Raw genomic sequence first — 21283 nt, forward strand, 5'->3', positions numbered from 1 at the left:
ATACGGCTTTTTTTTTGCAGCTTGGTAGTTACGGCAAACAATGTACATGATGTTGAGTATCGCATTCTTAATAGCTTCCCTCAAGATCAATATATTCAGTTGAAAAGAACAGAGTACAAAAGTACAGTTAGAGAACCATAATATTAGAGTTGAGAGAGCTATATCTCTATCCCTAACCTGTCGATGCTTACAGAGGGAGGCGGAGAACAAGTCTCTAATCCTTAGTGGAAGCTTTCCAATAACCATAGAAACACCAACTCTTCAAAATATTTCCAATAGCCTCTCCGCCCCCTCCCATAGCCCCTCCCCGTAGCCTCTCTGTCCCCTCCCGTAGCCTCTCCGCCCCCCCCCCTTCTTCTCGCTCTCCGGCCCCCCTCCCGTACCCTCTCGCCCCCCCCCCTCCCGTAGCCTCTTTGCGCCTCCCCTCCCGTAGCCTCTCTGCCCCTCCCCTCCCATAGCCTCTCTCTCTCCGCCCCGCCCCGTAGCCCCTCCCCGTAACCTCTCTCTCTCCGCCCCCTCCCGTAGCCCCTCCCCGTAGCCTCTCCACCCCCTCCCGTAGCCTCTCTGCCCCCCCCTCTCGTAGCCGCCACCCCCCCCCCCCTTTCTCGCTCTCTGCCCCCCCTCCCGTAGCCTCTCCGCCCTTTCTCCCCTAGCCTCTCCTAGCTGGGCTGCACCCCCAGCCCAACTAGGGGGTTAGCTCAGCCAGGGGGTGACATGAAATATGGCCAGCAAAGCATGGCCCAGCCTACCTTCCTCCTCTTCACATTCTCTCTAACCCCGAGTTGGGCTAAACCCCCAACCCACCCCGGGGGTTAGGTTAAGCCAGGGGGGTTCATCACACAGCCAACTATGGATTGGCCTACCCTCTCCTCCAAGTCCCCCTCAACTCCTTCAACATCCACCAGGACTCGGTACTCTACAGTTGCAGCCATGACACCCTCTCCATACGCACAGAATTACCAACAAGAAGGCTCAAAACGGCCCATCCTCGGGCAACAGGATCGGAATTTTTATCTGCAGCAGGTAGTGAGTGAGCTACGATTGGAGCTAGCAGAAGTAAAGGCCCAACTTCACATCTTGGAAGGGACTGGTAAGCAGGCAGTAATTGATGAGGCTGTAAAATCTTGTTACCCCTACCCCGCAGCTAGTCTCTACAGTCAAAGATCTTGTTCACACTGAAGTACAAACTGCTAGGAAGGAAGTGTTTGTGGAAGTGGACAACAAAGCAAGTAAGTCTGATATCCAAGCAGAGATTAAAGAACACGAAGCTAGATGTGATAATGCGCTGAAGATTAGAATAGGGGGGCTCCCAAAAGATTGGTACAAAGAGGAGGATACATATAGTGAAATATTGACAAAGATCAAATCAAGTTTGCCCAACATCGAATGGGTGAATGATGATGAGCAGAATGATGACCGACTCCAGGCCAGCTTCTATTTTACACTATAGAGGTCATGCAATCCTTACACTGAAGTCAAAAGATATGCCGATCAAGCTTCTTCGACAATCTTACAAGCTGAAGGGCACCAAAGTATGGATAGCAAAGGAGCTTACACAAACCCAACTCAAGATTAAGGCAACTCAATTAGCTAAAGTCAGGAATGCCAGAAAGGATGGAAAATGGGCAGTTTACCGTGAAGGGGTAGCACTAATCAGAGAGTTTAAACCAAAACCAAAAGACTCTTACTCTTAAACTGATGTATGGCTGTTTACTCTCCAGAATATCATGTGGGTACTCTAAATAATTGGGATTGCTTTTTGCACTCCTTGGGAGCTGCCATGTGCCCTCCCTAAAGCAGATGTACTAGAGGGTTTCTTGCTGTCCCATAGACCTTTTGGTCTCCAATGGACGTTAATAGACTTTCTTTCTTTCTTTCTTTCTAGAGGAGCAATGCGTGATGTGATGCCCTACCAATCAAGTCACTGGGAAGACCGGATCAAACGATTTCTATGGCAGACTCAAATTCTTCCGGTATGTGATACAAATGCCAAGAATCTACTATGAGGGAGATATTGTGCATTGTACTCAAGACCGCCAGGACAACGTGGCTAAAGAAAGAAAAAAATGATCCTCAAACTGTCCTACACTGAAAGCGGTAAGACAAAAGCGCCATGTACATGCAACAGAAATTGGATTCGACTTGGTTGTGATTCCCAAGCAAAGAATCTAGGTTGAAACCATTGTCTAAAGTCGCCACCGAATGAACTCCCACTCTCTCCCCAAGATTTGCATTGACACCCTCTCTCTAAATAAGGCGACGAGAGTTGTGATGTACGTCCATTATCTGTGGCCCGTTGTCTGTGGCCCAAGGCTCGTTAGAGAGGGTAGCAGAGGCTTTGCTCCATAGACTCATGTTTGTCATGTTCCACACAAAAGAGGGAAAGCAGCAATCGCCGACCAAGGCGCTGAGGCAGTGTTAGATTTGGTTGGTGCTTCAAACGCCAAGGCTACAAGGGGAAGCTAAGGCGAGAAAAAGGGGCAGGGGGCAAGGGGGGGGACTGGGGTTAAGCAAGAAACCCAGCACTACCCCTGCTTGAAACGGAGCGTATGTCTGGGAGGTCAAGCGACGAGAAGGCTAGCTTCACCTCTTCGACATCCACTCTCCGATTCTAGATTAACATCATGAAGTCGATCTTCTAGGCCGAGGGTAAAATGAATTAATGTATATCCCAAAAAGCGGTAGAAAAGGTGCATCAAGGTTAGGCATTAAAAATGGAACATGTGACATCTAGATCTCTCTAGGGAAGTAGGGGCTTTACAACCTAAAAGGAAATGAAATCGACAAGGAACGTGACAGAGTTTGGGGCTGTAGAGAATGGCTCAAAGGTAATTGAAAGCACCATCGCCCAATGTTCTTCACGACGAAATTGCAAGGTTGATGGGATCCTTTCACTTCAGTGTGCAATCTGGAGGAAGGTTGGTCAGATCTGCGGATTCTATTTTCATTTTTGATGGGCAGTTGCAGCAGCACTATTCACATCCCCACATCTATTTATAAAATAGAGCCTAGGACAATTCAAAGCATTCTTGCTAGTCTAATCTCAAAAACACAAGGCTTGAGGAGAATGCAAGAATATATCCTCAGTAGAGTGCAAAATATCGCACCTAATCACCAACATTGCTACCACTACAGCTATCACCATCTCTATTATGAGACACTTGGATGCCATTAGCTGCCAAGATATCCTCTTCATGGATCATACTTAAGCACACCTTAAAGCTTGAGGCTCTAATCCCCTTCTCATTCCTCTTGCCAATAGCTAGCTGTAACCTTGGGTTGAGCAGCATCTCCTTCACAATGTATCATATCTTAGGAGAGACCAAAACATTGCTTTTAGGCTTGGACAAATCAAATAGGACCCCTATAAAACACACATGCATGTCCCTCTTTTATTGTTACCAAGACACAACGTCTCTCTCACAAGTAATGCAATTTGGCAACGAGTGCCAAGCCAATAAACTGTGTGAGGCACTGATTCCAAATTTGTTTACAATTTCATTCTTCGAGGCTAAGAAACACATGAAATACATATCTCAAGGATTGAAAATTCCAATATAATATAATATAATCCGATATATATGCATGTATGTATAGAGAGAGAGAGAGAGAGAGAGAGAGAGATACACTTTTTTTTTTGTGCAAGAACTTTTCATTAAGAAGAATGTACATTCAGAGCTGTCCCAAAGTGAGACACCTACTACTCATAAACTAAGAGAAGATGAAAAAAGGCCAAGGAAAATAATACATTCAAAGCTGCGCCAAAGAGGAGCAACTTCTACTCTGAACAAAAAACAATGAAAGAAAGCTTCTAACTGGGCCGGAGGAAGATCAACTTGTGCATGTGTATCCAAAAGGAGGCATCGATGCAGGGAGCCTTGGAAAAACCCATAAAGATCCATAGACGAAAACCCATAAAGGTGAGAGTTCCGGGCATTATACAATGATTATAAAGCCCAATAGCGACACCATGCAAAAAAGTAATCATAGTCCAGTATAGATGCATATCTCCCAAATAACCAAAACCACCTACCAAACTAAACAGCAGGAAAGCAAATATGTAGATAAAACCCCGATCTAGGAAGAAAATCTCTTGTAACTTGGCAAATCCAAAGCAATGCAGAACCGTCTCCCTAGGATGGGAACAAGAATGGCACGCTGATGATGCTATAGGCCTGGCAGCCAAGAAAGAGCCCATTGGTAATACGCCTACCAAACAACGCCATAAGAAAAGCCGCTTTCGGAGAGGAAGTTAACTATTCCAAATGCAGCGTAGAGAGGTATTCCACCAAGTAAGAGGTTTGTCAAGATGCCAAATGTGAAGCCCACGCTCCCGAATCCATGGCTGTGGGAGTAACAAAAGATAAGCATTCTTGGCAGTAATATCTGCATATGAAAGGTAGAATAACCTGTAATGCCTCAATCAAATTTCCAATCCATCAAGGAAAATGTAGTAAACAGGTGGGGGACAGGCTGAAAAGGTAGTAACAAGTGGTGAGAATATGCCAAATAGGCCTATGATGCATTCCCAAGAAAAACCGTCTCCTGGCCTGAGGGATCATCCACCACATCAGCCACTTTAGAGATACCACTCTATGCAGAAAATAAGCCTTTCATTTTGGTCGAACAAACATAATCATGACGAAGAAACCGAGGTGCCTTCCAAACCGTTTTAGTGCGCCAGAGACATTCCATAGCCCTGGAGGTAAATTTCTGAATATCTGAAGAAGACCAAGGGATGAGTGGGAAATGAAACTGTACATAAGCCATAATAATAGATTGCACAATTTAGAGATGGGCATGCAATGCTCATGTAGATAGTTTCCAATAGTCGATGTTATGCAAAAGTTTTTGTAATACCCAAAGTCTTTCCTATGGTAATGAAAAGTGCCAACCAATGGGGTATCCTAAATGAACACATTAAAGAAGGGAAAAGTAAGATAACACCATCAATCAACTTTTTCAATAAATAAAACAATCCTTCTTTCTCTAGATCCCAAGCATCGAACTACCTTTAGGTTAATAGCATCCTCTAGTGAGATAAGTCAATAGAAATAACTGATAACTTGAAAAGTCCACCTTAACAATCTAAGAAGATTTCAAATGAAGCAAGGCCATCTTTTTTTCCATGAGCAAGGCCATCTTCAACCTCTTATTTTTTACAAATATAGCAGAAAAAATGTAAGTTTTTATGGACAGTGAAACTCACCTTTACATCTGTCCCTCCTGTTGGCATGAACTCTTCATAAATGTATGATGCATCTCTCCTCACTTTTCTTACTTGAGGTCGAAATTCGCTTGAGCGATTCCCTATCTATACACAATAAGACAATTGCATGAACCATAAAAAACTCCTCATGGGAATTCATGGTACTTTTGCCAAATAGTAAAACCAGGAGAGGTCCATCATAGCTCTTGCTCTTGATCTATATAAAACTTTTAGCAAAAGAAATCGTTAGTCCCAAACACACTAAATATTACAACCTCAATTAAGATCATAGAAGAAATCATAGGTAATTGCAAAAAACAATCACCTTACGAAATAGTTCTTTCATGCCACCTCCAGCAGCACTTGGATAATAGATCATAACTCTATGATTGTCCCCTACAGAGGCCAGCACTTAAGCTAAGTATTACTTTCTACTGAATGAATTAGAAGCACCATATAGCAAAGCCCAGCCAAATAAGTAAGATGTGTACTATTCTAGCTCTTTATAATGTTTGCACAATATAAACCTACACAACAAAGTTCTAAGGAAGTGACTTGAAATTTTTAACAAAACATATTACGAATTAATTACAAAAGGCAACTATTTTTCTACAAAATGATCTAAACTCACTTTGTCTCGGACAGTTACAATACTAATGAAAGAAAAGAGGAGCAACAGAATTCACAACACTTCCCCGAGTAATGTTGATGTTTTCCTAGAAGAGAACTGCATCGCTATTCGAAACACACAATACACTAGCTACCCTCTCTCTCTCTCTCTCTCTCTCTCTCTCTCTCTCTCTCTCTCTCTGTGTGCCCTCCATCCATCACCCCTCAATCCCCCCCCTCTTCGTCCGTCCGACACCCTCAGCCCTCCGTCCGTCAACCCCTCAATCCTCTCTCTCTCTCTCTCTCTCTCTCTCTCTCTCTCTCTCTCTCTCTCTCTCTCTCTCTCTCTCTCTCTCTCGTCCGTCGTCCGTCGTAGCCCTCCCGTCGTCCGTCGATCCACAGCGTCCTCACCCTCTCTCTTCTGTCGTCCGTCGTAGCCCTCTCCCGTCATCCGTCGTAGCCCTCTCCCGTCGTCCCTCGTAGCCCTCCCGTCGTCTGTCGATCCACAGCGTCCGTCGTAGGCCCGTCCTTCCGTCGATCCACAGCGTCCTCTGTAGCCCCTTCCGTCGTAGGCCCGTTCGTCGTAGCCCCTTCCGTCGTAGCCCCTTCCAGGCATCGTAGCCCCTTCCAGGCGTCGTAGCCCCTTCCGTCCGTCGCAGCCCCTTCCGGTCGTCACCGCCCCTTCCGTCCGTCGTAGCCCCTTCCGGGCGTCGCAGCTTTCCCGTTCGTCGGTAGCCTCTCCGTTTTTGTTGTAGCCTCCCATTTTTTGTTGTTGTAGCCTCCCGTCCGTCGTAGCCTCAGCCAACGCATAGGCATGTTCAGCAGCTCGTTGACCTGCCCGCCCTCGCCCTAGCTCTTGGGAGTATAGCCCCTCGCTGTAGATCTCCCATCAGCTTCGCCATCGATTCTGAAACCACGAGAAGACTCACCAGGGGAATCACGACATCAGCCCAGGAAGCGACCTGCAATTTCTACGAATCAAGATAGCTGCCAGTAGCTACGCGACCAGCCTCAGTCAGCATCGACAATCAGCTAGCTCGACACTCAGATTTGATCGTCTACAAAATACAGACACACAGAAACGTTTTTTCCTTTCTTTCCAAGAAACAGAGTGCATATTCTTCCTTGCTAGATTGGTGGAAGTGGACCGCCTTCTTTTCCACGAAACATGGGGTCATTTCAGACCCCTTTCAAGTTGAACAAACACCCAGGCCTGACTACTCCTTTTGGGAAAGTGTATGGCACCAAGAACAGCAAGAAAATAGATATGCTTATGAATATGTTCATCGAGCTACAGGCTGAGAATTTCCAACTCCAAAAAACTGTCATGCAACTCCAAAAAAGAGTGGATGCCTTAGAGAACACAGTGGACAATGGATGCCAACAGATGCAAAAGTTTATGCAAGCCAAGCCTGTCGAAAGGGATGCAAAGAATGTACAAGAAGGGAAGGGGAAGAAATGGACTGAAATAGTGTCTAAGAAAGATGCCAGTGCAACACATGTTGAAGAACCATCAAAACCAGCTCAAACACTGTCACGTCCACCAACCACAAACCAAGAAGATGCCCATGAACAGAGAGAAAGAGATAAGAGATCTCAAAACATTGTTATCCGTGGTCTACCAGAGATGGATAAGGAAACCCGTTTGGCTCTAGCCAAGGAGGTGACTGAATTTTTTTCAGCACACTTTGCGATGCCTGAAGTGACTGTATATGCAGCCCATCGTGTAGGGAAAGCACAAGAGGACAAACCCAATAAAAGGGCTATTGTGTGCACTGTAGCAGATCCACGGAAAAGGGAGAGGAGATTATCCTGAATAGCAGTAAAGTGTATCTTAAAGGCACACCTTTTTATGTCAGTGAAGACCGCACCCCAAAACAGCAGGAAGTGCGAAGAAAACAATACACGGAAAGACTAATGAGACAAGGAAAGCTGCCCCAAACACAAGATGGGGATCAAAATGTGAAATAGGGGCTCGCAACCCATGGGACACACAAATGCTTACAAGTCATGTTTTGGAATTGTAGGGGCTTCCCTTGGAATAAAGGGATAAGCATAAATGCCTTCATTCACGATGCAGACATCATCCTTTTAGGAGAAACTTGGGAAAGTGAAACATGCAGGATCCCAGACATACCGGGATATGTGGTGCACTCAATATACCAACGGCAAGTGGGGAAAAGAGGGCAAGGAGGTGTTGCATGCATGATACAAGAACACATGGCAGAAAAAGTCAGCCTTCATAAAGTGGACAAATACAAAAGATACATGTGGCTGAAAATAGAGCTTGGCAAATGCCCTGTCTTTCTTGCAGGTTGCTACATACCTCACCATGAGTCACCCTTTTACAGTAGACACGGAGTGGACCCTAGTGCTGCGTTTGAAGCACTATGTCTTGATGTGGCTGAACTCAGAGAAAAGCGCCAAGTCATAGTGATGGGAGACCTTAACGTAAGAATTGGTCAACTACAGTTTCAGCCCATTACGCATGATGAAATGGATAAAGAAGCAGTCACAGAAGCGGACATCATGTGGCAGAGAGGATCTGAGGACGACACCATCAACACACAAGGCAGAGCACTCCGATGCATGATTAATGGGCTGCACATGCAAGTCTTGAATGGAATGCAACTATTCCCTAACACCCACAAGATGACGTGTCTCTCAGCCAACGGAGGACAGAGTGTGCTAGATTATGCCTTGGTACATGTGGATACTATACCCATTATCAAAAGCTTCAACATAGGGATGAAATATCCGGAATCGGACCATCTCCCAATATGGATGGATCTTGACATACACCTTGAACATAGGGAGCAGAAATTCTCAGCACATACAGGAGGTTTCAAAGTAGACCCAGACAAACACCAAGTTTATGCACACACTTTTAGTCCTTTCACCTTCGAAGACATTGAAGTTGGACTAAAGAAGATGGCTAATGGCAAAGCATCAGATCACATGAAGATACAAGCGGAATTTGTGAAATGGACAGGAGACCGAGCAAGAACATGGCTCTCACACATCCTAACACATGCTCTACACCATGGTTTCCCTCAGGAATGGCAAGAAAATTGGGTCCAGCCTTTACACAAAGGTGGATACAAAAATTCAGTCACAAATTACAGAACTATAATGATCAGCTCTACATTGGCCAAGCTCTTCAGTACAGTGCTTGAAATGAAAATCAGCTCATAGGCAGAAGAGGCACAGAAAAGAGCCACCAGACAGGCGGGCTTTCGCAAGGAGCACAGGACAGCCGACCACCTTATTACCTTAAGGATCCTCATGGATGAATGCAGACTGAGAGGACGCACTCTATTTTGTTGTTTTGTGGATTTCAAGAAAGCATTTGACACAGTTCCAAGAGGAGGATTATGGAAGAGAATGCAAGAAATAGGAGTCCCTTTGGCCTTGAGGGTAGGCATCTCTCGCATCTATGAAAAGGTATTATGCCGACTCAAACAAACACAAGGTATGTCTGATGTATTTGAGAGCAATATGGGAGTGAAGCAAGGTTGCCCTCTATCGCCTACCTTGTTTGGAATATGCATTGACCAACTGGAGGAACTCATCAATGAATTTGTAGTAGAGAAAGGGTTGCAAAGACCGCAATTGGAGCTTTGGATAGTGCTATTGTTGTTATACGCAGATGATGTCGTTCTTTTTGCATACGATCTGGAATCTATGCACAAACTTTTACAAGTGCTTAAGACTTTTTGTAGGGAAAGCGGGCTGCAAGTAAATGTTGGAAAAACAAAGATGATGGCAGTTTGTACCAATCAGCCAGAACATCCCCCTGAGATCACCTTTGATGGACAGATCATTGAGTATGTCAGCACCGTCAAATACTTAGGGGTTGATATCCCGGCAGATCACAGATGGTGGCAATGTATACATAGAAGGATGGACACTGGTTGGGGGAAGTACTACCAGCTTGAGAATGATTGCACGCACACCGACACTAGGAACTGGAAAATTCGAAATATATTGTTTGATGCATATGTAGTGCAGACAGTATTATATGGAGTGGAAGTATGGGGAGGCAGCATTTCAGCCTCTACATGGAATGATATTGAGGAAATGCAAAAAGCTTTCCTAAGGAGACACCTTGGTGTCAAACCCACTACTCCATACTCAATACTTCTGTTGGAAACGGGAAGAAGACCAATTGAATTTCATGCATTGATCAAAGTTATGCAATACCTAATAGAGGTGCAGCAAATGCAACCTGATAGGCTGCCTCATAAAGCATGGAATGCCAGCACAAAGCTTCAAAAGAACTACAAAAGTAAGGTCATCTGCACAGGATGGGCAACCGACATAAGAAAATGGTTCAGCAAATGGAAAGTGGAAGCATATTTGATCATGCCGCCTGAAAAGGTCAACATGCAAGAGTTTCAACTATCTTTACTGAGCACTTTGCGGAATCATTGGTTGACAAGTGAAAAGAGGGTAAAGCTGGAATATTACCAAGACAACATAAATCCCACATGTTGGTCTACATACATGTCCATAGAGACTCATGTTCAGTCTTATATTAGCACACCTATCCCCCTTCTATATCGCAGAAACATCGCCAGGTTCCGTACCAGATCTCATACATTTGCCATTGAGCAGGGAGCTTGGATACACCAGCCTAGACATGCTAGAGTCTGTACCCTTTGTGACATGCAGACAGTTGAGACGGAGGCACATACAGTGCCCCCGATATGCACATATCAGGGAGGACTACCAGCAGATACTGGAAGACTCCGCTAAGTTGACATCAGTTCTCTCCACTGCCTCTCCAGCAGCATTGGGATCTTTTGTCACTCGTCTTTTTACCTGTCATCAGGAACTCATAGACTCCTGACCTCTCTCCTTGAGGAGACTCTTTTTACATTGTATCGAGACGGGTCCCATGGGTCATTTTTGGCCCCCCGAGGATGCTAATAAACTCTCTTTCTCTTTCTCTTTCTCTCTCTCAGCCCTCAGCCTTCCGTCCGTCACCCCTCAACCCCCCCCCCCTCTTCGTCCGTCCGACACCCTCAGCCCTCTGTCCGTCACCCCCCCCCCTCTCTGTCTGTCACCTCTACTGCCTCTCCGTCACGCCTCAACCTCCCCATCCGTCACCCCTCTACCTCTCCGTTCGCCACCTCTGTGCATGCCACCTCCGTCGCTAGGGCACTTTCCCGCCCTCCATCGCTGGGGCTCTGTCTGCCCCATCATTCGTTTGCTCTCTCCGCCCACCTCCGTCCACGTTCTTCAGCCCCCGTCACCTCCCCTTGCCCTCTCCATCGCTGGGCTACGTACACCCCATCGTCTCGTCGGCCCTCTCCTCTCCATCCGTCACCCTCAGCCCCACCTGCCATCGCTGTTGTTGCTGCTCTACGGGAGCCACACCGCCAATGATCACCATCCCCATCGCTGCTGCTGCTCCCGCCGTCGCCATCGCTGCAACTCCTGAGTATTGTTGCAGGGCTATACGGAGCCCACGGGCCTACTATAGTGAAGAGCTTCTAGGCCCTTGCGCCTCTGCACCACCAAGCACATCCCGACGCGGGCTGTCGTAGCCCCTGTCTCCCCTCTTGGCGCACAGGCACCTACTAAACACATCACGAGCTAACCCAGTCCATCAGATCAGAAAACAAGGAGTGAAAAACAGTGCAAATATAGTGTTATTTGGGACAAAGTGGATAAAATAGAGGACAACATTAAAGCATGCATATCCTCAGTCCAGAAGGTGTGGAAATTGCAGGATGCTGAGCTAGAAGGCTTAGAAAAGAAAATGGGAGAGAACAAGGACGATGTGCTCTCAAATATACATACTCAAATACAAGAGGACATGAGAAAATGGCAAACTGAAGTGCAAATGAAATGGGCCAAAGAAATCACCCGCATGCTGAATGAGAAAACTAACTCCCTTGCCTTGCAAATCAAGACACTAGAAGACCAAATTGTCATCTTGAAAGAGGAGAATGAGAAGCTAAAAGCAATCTCACACTAGGAGGAAGGTGAAATTCAACCAACTATAAAGGAAGAGCTGATTCTTCTTAAAGAACAGATTGAACAGTAAGAGGGAAATGTCCGTGCTACGGATCACTATGCAAGGGAAACATGCTGAGTTCACACAGCAAATCACAAAAGGGAAGGCGGACATGCTTGCGTGGAAGGATGTACTGAAAAAGGGCAACAGTAGCTCCTAAAAAAGGGCTAATATCTGAGACTCTAGAGGAGGGAAAAAGACGCAGCAGCAAAGCCATGAATGTATTGGTAAGAGGCCTGACAGTGGGAGACACCCCTATGTCAGATGCCAAGGCACTGTTTGAGAAAATGGGCGTCAACCTGAATTGTGAATCAGCCTGGAGGGTAGGTAAAGCGGATGTGCCAACTAGACCCATGGTGATAACAATGCGGACAGTTACTTACAGATCCACCCTCATGGATATGAGAGCGGCCTTGAAGGACACCAGTATATTTTTAGATGATGACCTCACACTCCTACAACAAGAGCATAGGAGGGCGGGAATGGTGCAAGTTATGGCAGCAAGACAAGCCCACTTACAAGGACGGGAAGGTGATTATTCGAGAGAGGGCAGAAAGAGAGGAGAGGGCAGAAAAGGCAGAAAATGGAGAGAGAGAAGGGAGGGCAGAAAACAGCACATGACGGTGTCTGACTCCTGAGGTGAGAGCACAAAACACGCTGAAAATGGCAGTATGGAACTGTAATGGCATTCTCTGGTCTGACCTTGGGGGCTTCTTGGAGACCTACAATGATAGAGACCTGAATTTCTATACTGAGACACATGAGAGCCCTGAAAGAGGGCTGCCTAGAGTGAGTGGGTATGCTTGGGAGTCAGCACACAGGAAAGAAATGAGGGGGGATAGCGGAACTAGAGGTTCTGGCAGAGTGGCAGCCCTCTTCAAACTACACCTAAGACCGCTCATATCTGTAGTACGGAGAGAGGAGCATGCACGACAAATGTGGATACAGCTCCATTTTGAGACACGACCTCTTTTCATTGCAGTGTGCTACTTTCCCCCAGATACCTCATCCTATGCGTACGAAGCTACCACAAAGGGTCATAGCCCGTATGAGACGATCTTCAATGATATCAAGGAGTTCTCCCAGCAGGGAGAGATCCTCCTCCTTGGGGACTTCAATGCAGGCACAAGTGACAAGCAAGTGGGTCTACTAGATTTTGCATCTGACTCCCTTATTGTACTAGACCTAGACCCAGCTGAGTTTGGCAAAGTGAGGGACTCAGCAGATACATCACATGTGATAGGGTATGGGCGTCATTTGCTTGAGATGGGAGCTGTGCATGACCTGATTATATATAATGACCTTGAGAGGTGGCCCTCATCTAGAGGCCTCACTTGTTTCCCACATAGCGGAGGGTCGAGCACGTGGACTACCTGATAGGCCAACTAGCTTTTGTTTCACGAATACTCGATATCCCTGTGCCCACCCCCCCTCTTGGTGCTGACCATACATACTTGGCCTTCGGCATATCAGTCACCATGCCAGTTGTTGAGAGAACTCCTTCTGCACCTACAAGTGTCCAGATCCACTTTAACCGCATGCTAAACCTGTCTATGAGCCACCTGGGCTTTGAGCTCCCAGCCCTAGTTAGAGGTGACATGGACCTCACCCATGCCTCAAATACAGCAAGGGGTACGTTGTGTTGGCCAGAATCGAGCGACAGTGCTTTCACTCGCACTTCCAAGACCCTCAAACCAAGTCTCTCCTCTTCGACTCTCTGGTTGGACTTGCACGTATCTATTGCAGCCCTTGTTGGGGGCCTGGTCCATCAAAGACAGAGTGGGCTCTAGTTGAGAGACTTCAGGTTCTCATGCTTTCACGGATGATCTGCAGTAAGCCTTCTCCAAATCAGATAGTCCTGGCTGAGTCTGAGGCATCCCCACTACAGCTCGATACGGCACTCTACGTCATCACATATCTCTACTGAATTTGACAATATGGATCCAATTCAAGGCCAACAAGAGGGTGGTAAGAACAACTAAACAGCCGTAAGCCTTCACACTAAAATATTCAGCAAATAACTCAAACACATATTTGGGGAACTAGAGTGCTCCTGCTCAATTACAAGGACACAGATTGGCCCCAAACCCTTGGCATCCCATTAAAAGTCTCAAACTTCACTGTTGCTCCACCCTCCCTGTAATCTTTTACCTTTCCTTTGGGTGTCAGATTGTCATGCACAGGTAGCTGCAAAAATGGAGGTTGCATTGCATTCCCTCCAACCTATCCTGTGCTGCCACTACCCAATAAAGGGTTTGTCAAACCAGCCCCAAGCATACCAAACATAACTATAGGAGCTCCAAAGGCCCCTGACCTTCCACTTTGCGTTCCTAGCTGCATGTCAATATTGCCATACATCATGTTAGGCATTCCGGGCTGCATATCCCTAGATACATTGCCTTGCATCCCAGGCTGAAAACCAACGGGGTAATTTCCACGCATTCCTTGACCATCATTAGCTTGACCAGCCATTGCTTGAAATATTGAACCCCCACCAAAATACCCCAGATGCAAAAAGGGTTGGGGAAAGGCCCTTGGCCATGAACAGCCAGACCAGGACCTTGAAAGGGCTGCTGCCCTGCAACTCCCTGTGCATTTCGCATTACTGGAGGCTATCCATCCAATGGGATCACACCAAATGGCCGTTTTTGAACCCCACCAGGTTCCCCTACATGAGAATGCTTCTCTCTCTCCTTAGACTCAAAGGAGTCTACATAAACTCAAAGAACCTTGGGTCCTGCGTGAGCTGCATGAGTATTCGCATAGCGCTCATTAACTGTGCCTCTGCATTCTCTGCATCCTCTGCCTCTTTTGACCCTTTTGCCTGAGAGGCACTCACAGCAAAAGGATTTACAGCTTTTCCTGTGCCTCAACATTTTGGTCATCCTGGGACGCTCACCCATGCATAGATTGCTCCTTGCTTATGCTGGGAGGATTGCCCGTCCATACCCCAAACATTATCTGTCAAAGACATATTTGCTGATTTTCTTGTCACTATAATTTAATTACAATAAGCAAAACTTCACCAAGGACAATCATAGGCTCACCTCCTTAATCATAGGTCCTTGGAAATTCCACATTCCGGGCTGTGTGCTGCCTATAAAGCTACCTGGCATTCCAGGTGCCTCTACGGATGGTGCCACCATTGCCTGAAAAACCGATCCCCCTCCAAAATATGCTGGATGCATCGTGGGCTGAGGAAGGGCTTGCTGTCCCTGATTGACTCAATGAAAGTTGTTGGCATTCCCTCCTATAGGGGTGATCGAGGGCATCTCTGAAGGCTGTCCACTGAAAGAAGCATGTAGGAGTCTTCTTATGCTTCTTATGTTTCTTCTGAGCTGTCTTTAAGCTTCCAGGGGGAGCAACCATAGGGGGAGGAGCTTGCATAATCTCCATGACGGCATGTTGGAACTACGACAGGGCTCCCCCAACACTTTGCATTCGCAACTGGAAAAGGGCATTGGGATCAAGCTCCTTTGCCTCATCTACCTCATCCTAGGAGTCTTTAGTAGCGTGCTCAAGAGAGATTGGTTGTGCCCCACAGTCCTGCTGGTCATCACCTCCGCTGATGTAGTGCTCCTCTTCAAAGCTTTCTGAGGCTCTGTCTTCCTCCTGCCCCTCCTGCTCAGAGATGGTCAATGACCTCTCACTGTGTGACATGCTTGCTAAGATTGATGGCTATAGCAACAATTGCAATGAAGGTGTCCTTAACCCAACTCTACCAGGGCTCACCTCTATGGGAAGATGGTGACTATCCCAGCAAAGAAACCAATGAAACCGGCCTTTGATAAAACAAAAGGGCAGCGATCTTCTTCTACTCCATAGTTACCAGGGAACCCCGTTCCGTAGCTGTGGAACGCTGGAACGGCGTTCCCTTCAGAAATGGCTATGGAACGCCTATGGAACATCAAACTTCTGTAACGGCTACGAAACACTGGAGAACACCTATGGAACATCTAGGGAACGTTCCCTATGCCGTTCCCCAACCTAAGTCTTGTCTATCATTAGGATCTTGTTTATGTCCTAAGTTCCTCACTCCAAATTTGGAATCCCAATTCATCTATCATCAAGATTTTGTTTATGTCCTGACATCCTGACTCCAAATTTCGTCAAAAAGCCTATCCTTTCTCACACCTATCCTTTGTTCAAGCTCCCCGCAGGGTGCAGGAGGCTTCTACTCATCGAGATATGAGAGAAATGAAGAAAGAGAGTGGAGAGAATGCAAGAAAGAGCTGTAGAGGTCAACATGTAACCAGATCTGCCCCAAAGCCTCGACCCTGGGATCTGATGCCTTGATCTCCATGATCCCACAGTCCATACAACACCTCGGGAGCGCCACACCATGTTCCGTACAATCCGTACGGTTGTACAGACTGCAGCAAATGCCCGACTCCTTGCCTCGAGATCCGCACCAACTTCCATACAACCTCTCGAGATGCATGCCTGCAGCCAAGCTGCCTCAAGAAACGTGCCAAAGTAGCAGCACACAAGAGCAGGATCAGCAAGAATGCAGCGAAAAACACACAGGGAGCCTCTACTTGACATCTAGCACCTCTGGGATAGTGAGGGGAGAGAGATGGAAGGTGGGGGAAGGTCATGCATACACATGCATGACAAATGGCACCTTCTTGCCATTTGCCCCTTCAATAAAGTCCAAACCCCCATACCAAGGACAATGTTGGTTGTCCTTGGGCCCACCCTTTAGACCCCTCTTTTAAAGCCTTTGCCTTGCCCCTAGGACCCAGTGGTGCACCTAGACTTTGCCCCTAGGAAGTGTTACGAAGCGTGCACTTTCTCTAGCCAGTCCCTCACGGCCAAACCATTACTACACTTAACCATGGTTAACCATGGGTTAAGCGTGGGTTGAGTTACAAAGATACTTTACATCACTTTTCACATCCCCGTGACACTCACCCTATAAGGAGCCTTGTTTGGTGGACTACTGCCTAGCACTATATCAAGTGGAAGTTCGCCTGGCAATGAGTTGGAAAACACTCTCCAAACTGATTAAGAAAATCTAGCATATAGCTAAAGCAGATACAGCAAGAACCGAATCTCCCTTACGTTTGACATCCAATACATGTTTCTTCCCTCTATGCTCCAGGGAGCTCTTCCGATTGTATGTATCCACCAAAGCATGAACTCTGTGACACCAAGGCCTACCCAGCAAAACATCACATCCCTCGAGGGCATTATATAAATTTCCTTGCTGTCCACAAAACTCTGTACGTGCAAGCGGAGCTTTCCAATGATAGGGGTAACCGGAGTGCTAAACCTAAGACAAGCAAAGCCTGCCTCACTCATCCTCTGCATGGATTCCAAGTGTGCCTACCAACTCTGGAGAGAGAAAATTTGCACGAGCCCCTGGGTCAAAGAAGATTAAGTTCATCTGAACCCTCACATTGCCCCATGCCCTGCAAAGGTCCGTAGCATCGCCATTAGGCTGCTCACTGATAACATCACGCATTAACCCTACAAATGGTTTAGACTTCTTGCCTTTTTGTTCTTCCCTATCCCAACTTGTGGGTGCTCTACTTTGGAGCAGCAAATTTGTATGCTCCAAACATTGCCCAACTTAGGTCCTAAGGGTACTTTGCCCCCTTTTTGGACTTATTCACTCAATCACCCCGAAGGCACCAATCCCTAGGGGGAATCTTACACACTCACATCCCAAGGCCCTACCCCTTAGCTTTCCAGGTTCCTACCCACAAGAGCAAAACTCACGCCCTCGTGACATACCCCTCCTTGGAAGCATGAATGCGCTCTGCAACCATCCACAGTGAATCACCCTTGCCCACGAGTCCCCCTAAAAACAATTCACAAATGAAGGCCATCACAATGAGACCTCTATGATCTCTTCACCAGCCCAAAGCTCCAACCCAGAGCTCAACCAAGCTCATTCATGCCCTAATGTATATCTATTTGGAAGCACACTTTCCATCTTGTCTCATAAGTAGCTGTCCGAGCAGCCAAGAATCACCTGCATAAAACTTGTTTATGTCAGCCAACATCAAAAAGGGGATTGCAACGTAAAAAAGACTAGCCCATGATTTAAAAAATGCCCCAAAGTCCGAAGTGATCAAACCAGTGACCAACTTTAAAGCTCATTTGCCCCTTGCCGCTTTTAGAAGGGCCAAACGCCAACTTTGGTCCTAATGGTACTTTGCTCCTTTTTGAACTTAATCACTCAATCACCCTCAAGGCACCAATCCCTAGGGGGAATCTTACGCACCCACATCCCATGGCCCTGTCCCTTAGCTTTCTAGGGTCCTGCCGACAAGTGCAAAACTCAAGGCCTCGTTACAATGAGACGAGGAGGCGAAAATATGTAGCCAGAGATGCAGGAGCTACACACGATGCAAAGACGGGGACCAGAGCACATGGGATGTAGGTTCAGCTCGTCACAGCTCGATCAAAGGTGTTACTATCGACATGGCCCGCTAGATACAGAAATCACAGAGACCACGCCTCCGCCAAAAAGAGAGATGACCTTGCAAACACAGATACAAGACAGTTTTGCAGCTCATAGGAGAGCCGCCCTAGCACCAGGTTATGTATTTTGACTCTGAGTTTGAGTACTAGTTTTGACTCTTGTATTTCGAGTTTGGTTTAGCATAGTACTCAAAAAAGGGCCTTAGTGTGTCCTCTGCTTCAGCCCACAATGGCTTGTATGAATTATCTCTATGACTGTACTTTGCCTCATAGGCCCGCGAGGCCACCCAAAGATGGTAATAATACACATCTCTCTCTCTCTCTCTCTCTCTCTCTCTCTCTCTCTCTCTCTCTCTCTCTCTCTCTCTCTCTCTCTCTCTCTCTGTGTCTCTCTCTTTGTGAGAGAGAGAGATCACCAAATCATGAGGGACTACACACTGAGCACTTTGCACATGGGCAGGAGGTCTTGACCCTGGTTCTAGAATAGTTGTTCAACCCCATATGCCTTGGCTTCCCACCTACTTGGAGCACTACCACCATAGTATCGATACACAAGGTAGGTGATCTCATGGACACTGGTAACTACCACACTCTTATGATTGGCCACACCCTGGCTAAGATATATGGGTCGGTACTAGAGAGGGACGTTTTCGGAGATAGCACTCACCTTGGACCACATCTTCACCTTGAGAATTATATCATTGAGGAGACGAACTCAAGGCACTAGAAAGTCTAAACTTGCTTTGTAGACTTTCGTAAGGCATTTGATACTGTCCCACGTTCCCATCTGATCAGGAGGTTACAGTAGTTACAGCTCCCAGAGATCATGATCTGGGGGGTTATGAGTCTATATGAGTCCATCCGAGGGAGGGTAAGTGCTCCAGGAGGTCTATCAGATTGGGTTGAGAGCGCTATCAGAGTGAAGCAAGGCTGCCCCTCTCACCGACTCTCTTCGGGCTCTTTATCGATGAGATTACATCCTTTGTACATCGCCTAGCTGGAGAGGGTTCACTTCTGGCTGACCTAATGATGTAGAGATCTCAGATTATGATAGAGGAGTTTCACAATGCAATTCGCTGAGGAGTGGAGATCAGCTCAAGAGCAATATGTTCCACAAACTCATTCATGGCTTGGGTATTTTATGAGACACGAGATCTTGCTTTTGGTGGTGGACACCTCAAGTCAATCCTCATTCACATTTCCGGTTGCAGGACGATTGCAGGGTGCAAGATAGAAGGTTAGAGATGGAGGAGTTTGGAGATGTAGGCATCAAAGAGTCAGGATAGTAGCTCAATATCAAAGAGTCTTGCACAGCATAGGAGAGGCTTGGAGGTTTAGGGTGTGGGAAAGGAGACCCTTGCAAACATTTCAGTGGGACCTAGGAGAGTGGTTTTGGAGAGACCCCTTCATTCCAGATGTCCCCGATATTCATTTTTCAGCTATTCAATGAGATCATTCATATCGGGAGGATTAATGGCACACCAGCCGCAGCACAGCTTTGGCACAAACAAGGATGCTCTCATAAGTTTATTGACGACTTTTGGTGCAGGTTCTGGGAAAGTTGCAAGGCAAGGAAGATCTCCCAATTTCTTTGATTGTTTGCGCACAGCGCCGTTGAGGTGGGAGCATGGTTTGGGCTTGGTCATTTTCCAGTTACATGCTCACGATGTGGTTTTGCACAGAGGAAGAGGCATTGCAGTTAGAATTGCCCGCTAGCACAAGAGGTCTACAGGAGATTTTTGAGGATAGTGTTCGTTGGGATTCAGGATGAGATTGTCATAACCTGGGTTGCAGTGGTCTAGATTACAGACAGACGACCTTCTTGTGAATACAAGGACATTCAGGGGAGTTTGTCCTTGTGATTGGGGACAAGAGTTGACCTTCATCCATGCTCCGGACTTCACAGAGACGATGTGGACACCTGGACACTACCATAGATGGGAGCTGTTAACGGGTGTCATTGTCTGGTACATATGGACAGCTAGGTGCAGACAGGCCATAGAACAGCAGACCACATCAACCTTGAGACATTGGCCAGCATTTGGCTAGATATCATTTACACTCTCAAAGGTAGATGGGATAGATTCCACAGATATTCAGATCATGCTGGGTGCAGGAGGGAGGCTTTTATCAGTATATGGGAGCCAGGCCCCTTCCTTCATTTCACAGATGGTAATATAACATGGCATTACAAACCACCAGAGTGGATATTTGTTCAGCCCCTTGTACGAGGCAATCCCCAGAGCCGTCAAGAATATAGCATAAAAAATTCCCCTTAATTTCTCTGGGAATCCAACACAATGATTGGAAGAACCTCTTATTACAGGGATATTTTGGTGTTTGTATATTGCACCCTTCACTGAGGAGTTATAATTTCCTTGATGTCTTTGTCAACTCTACTTTTTTAAACTGTTTTTGAAGAGTCAATAAAATTGATATACTGTACTACTTGCACATACATGAGTTAGGATATCTTATGATCTTATCATTTATTGAATGTGTTATTTTATCTATGAGACAAGTCTTGCTTGACTCAAGGCGTACTTGTTACAAAGTACTCAAAAATAAAATCAAACTCCGACTATCATCATCAATACCATTAAGCTGTTTATCAATCATAATATCAGGTTTCTGGGTTTCGAGTTTGCACGAATTATTGGGGAGGCAGGTTTCTGTTAGCATAGATCATGATTCTGTTAGCAAAGATTAATACTCAGCAAGGGTCCTAGCGTACCCTTTGCTTCAGCCCACTGAGGCTTGTATGAGTTCGCTTTTCTGTGTACTTTGTCCCATAGGCCCCTGAGGCCTTCCGTGGACGTTAATATATCTTTCTTTATTTCTTTCCCCTCATGGCTTCTTCTCCTTCTTGTTCAACCAACTTTAGCGGAACGAGATTAGGGGGGATGGTAGGTTAATGTGATGCGAGTCTTCCTATCTGTTGGTAAAATTCTACCACTGAACGTTGGACACTGATTAAGTATTGTATTTAACAATTATTAGTCAAACCA

At 46.4% G+C, this 21283-nt stretch overlaps 1 protein-coding gene across 4 annotated transcripts in view; it reads right to left on the reverse strand.

Moving 5' to 3' along the window:
- LOC147892238 (inositol hexakisphosphate and diphosphoinositol-pentakisphosphate kinase VIP2-like) overlaps positions 1–21283 on the reverse strand; it is a 248985-nt gene that overhangs the window by 136255 nt on the left and 91447 nt on the right. For all 4 annotated transcript variants that reach the window (XM_087388899.1, XM_087388900.1, XM_087388901.1 and 1 more), the window contains 2 exons: positions 5535–5605; positions 5210–5314 (listed from right to left, as the gene is read on the reverse strand). In XM_087388899.1, the coding sequence (XP_087245025.1) occupies positions 5210–5314; positions 5535–5605 (176 nt within the window). The remainder of the gene's footprint in view (positions 1–5209; positions 5315–5534; positions 5606–21283) is intronic.

The sequence above is a fragment of the Dipteris shenzhenensis genome, chromosome 17 (assembly GCF_047967505.1).
Source record: "Dipteris shenzhenensis isolate YYH24624 ecotype China chromosome 17, Dip_SZ_1.0, whole genome shotgun sequence".
Lineage (NCBI taxonomy): Eukaryota > Viridiplantae > Streptophyta > Polypodiopsida > Gleicheniales > Dipteridaceae > Dipteris > Dipteris shenzhenensis.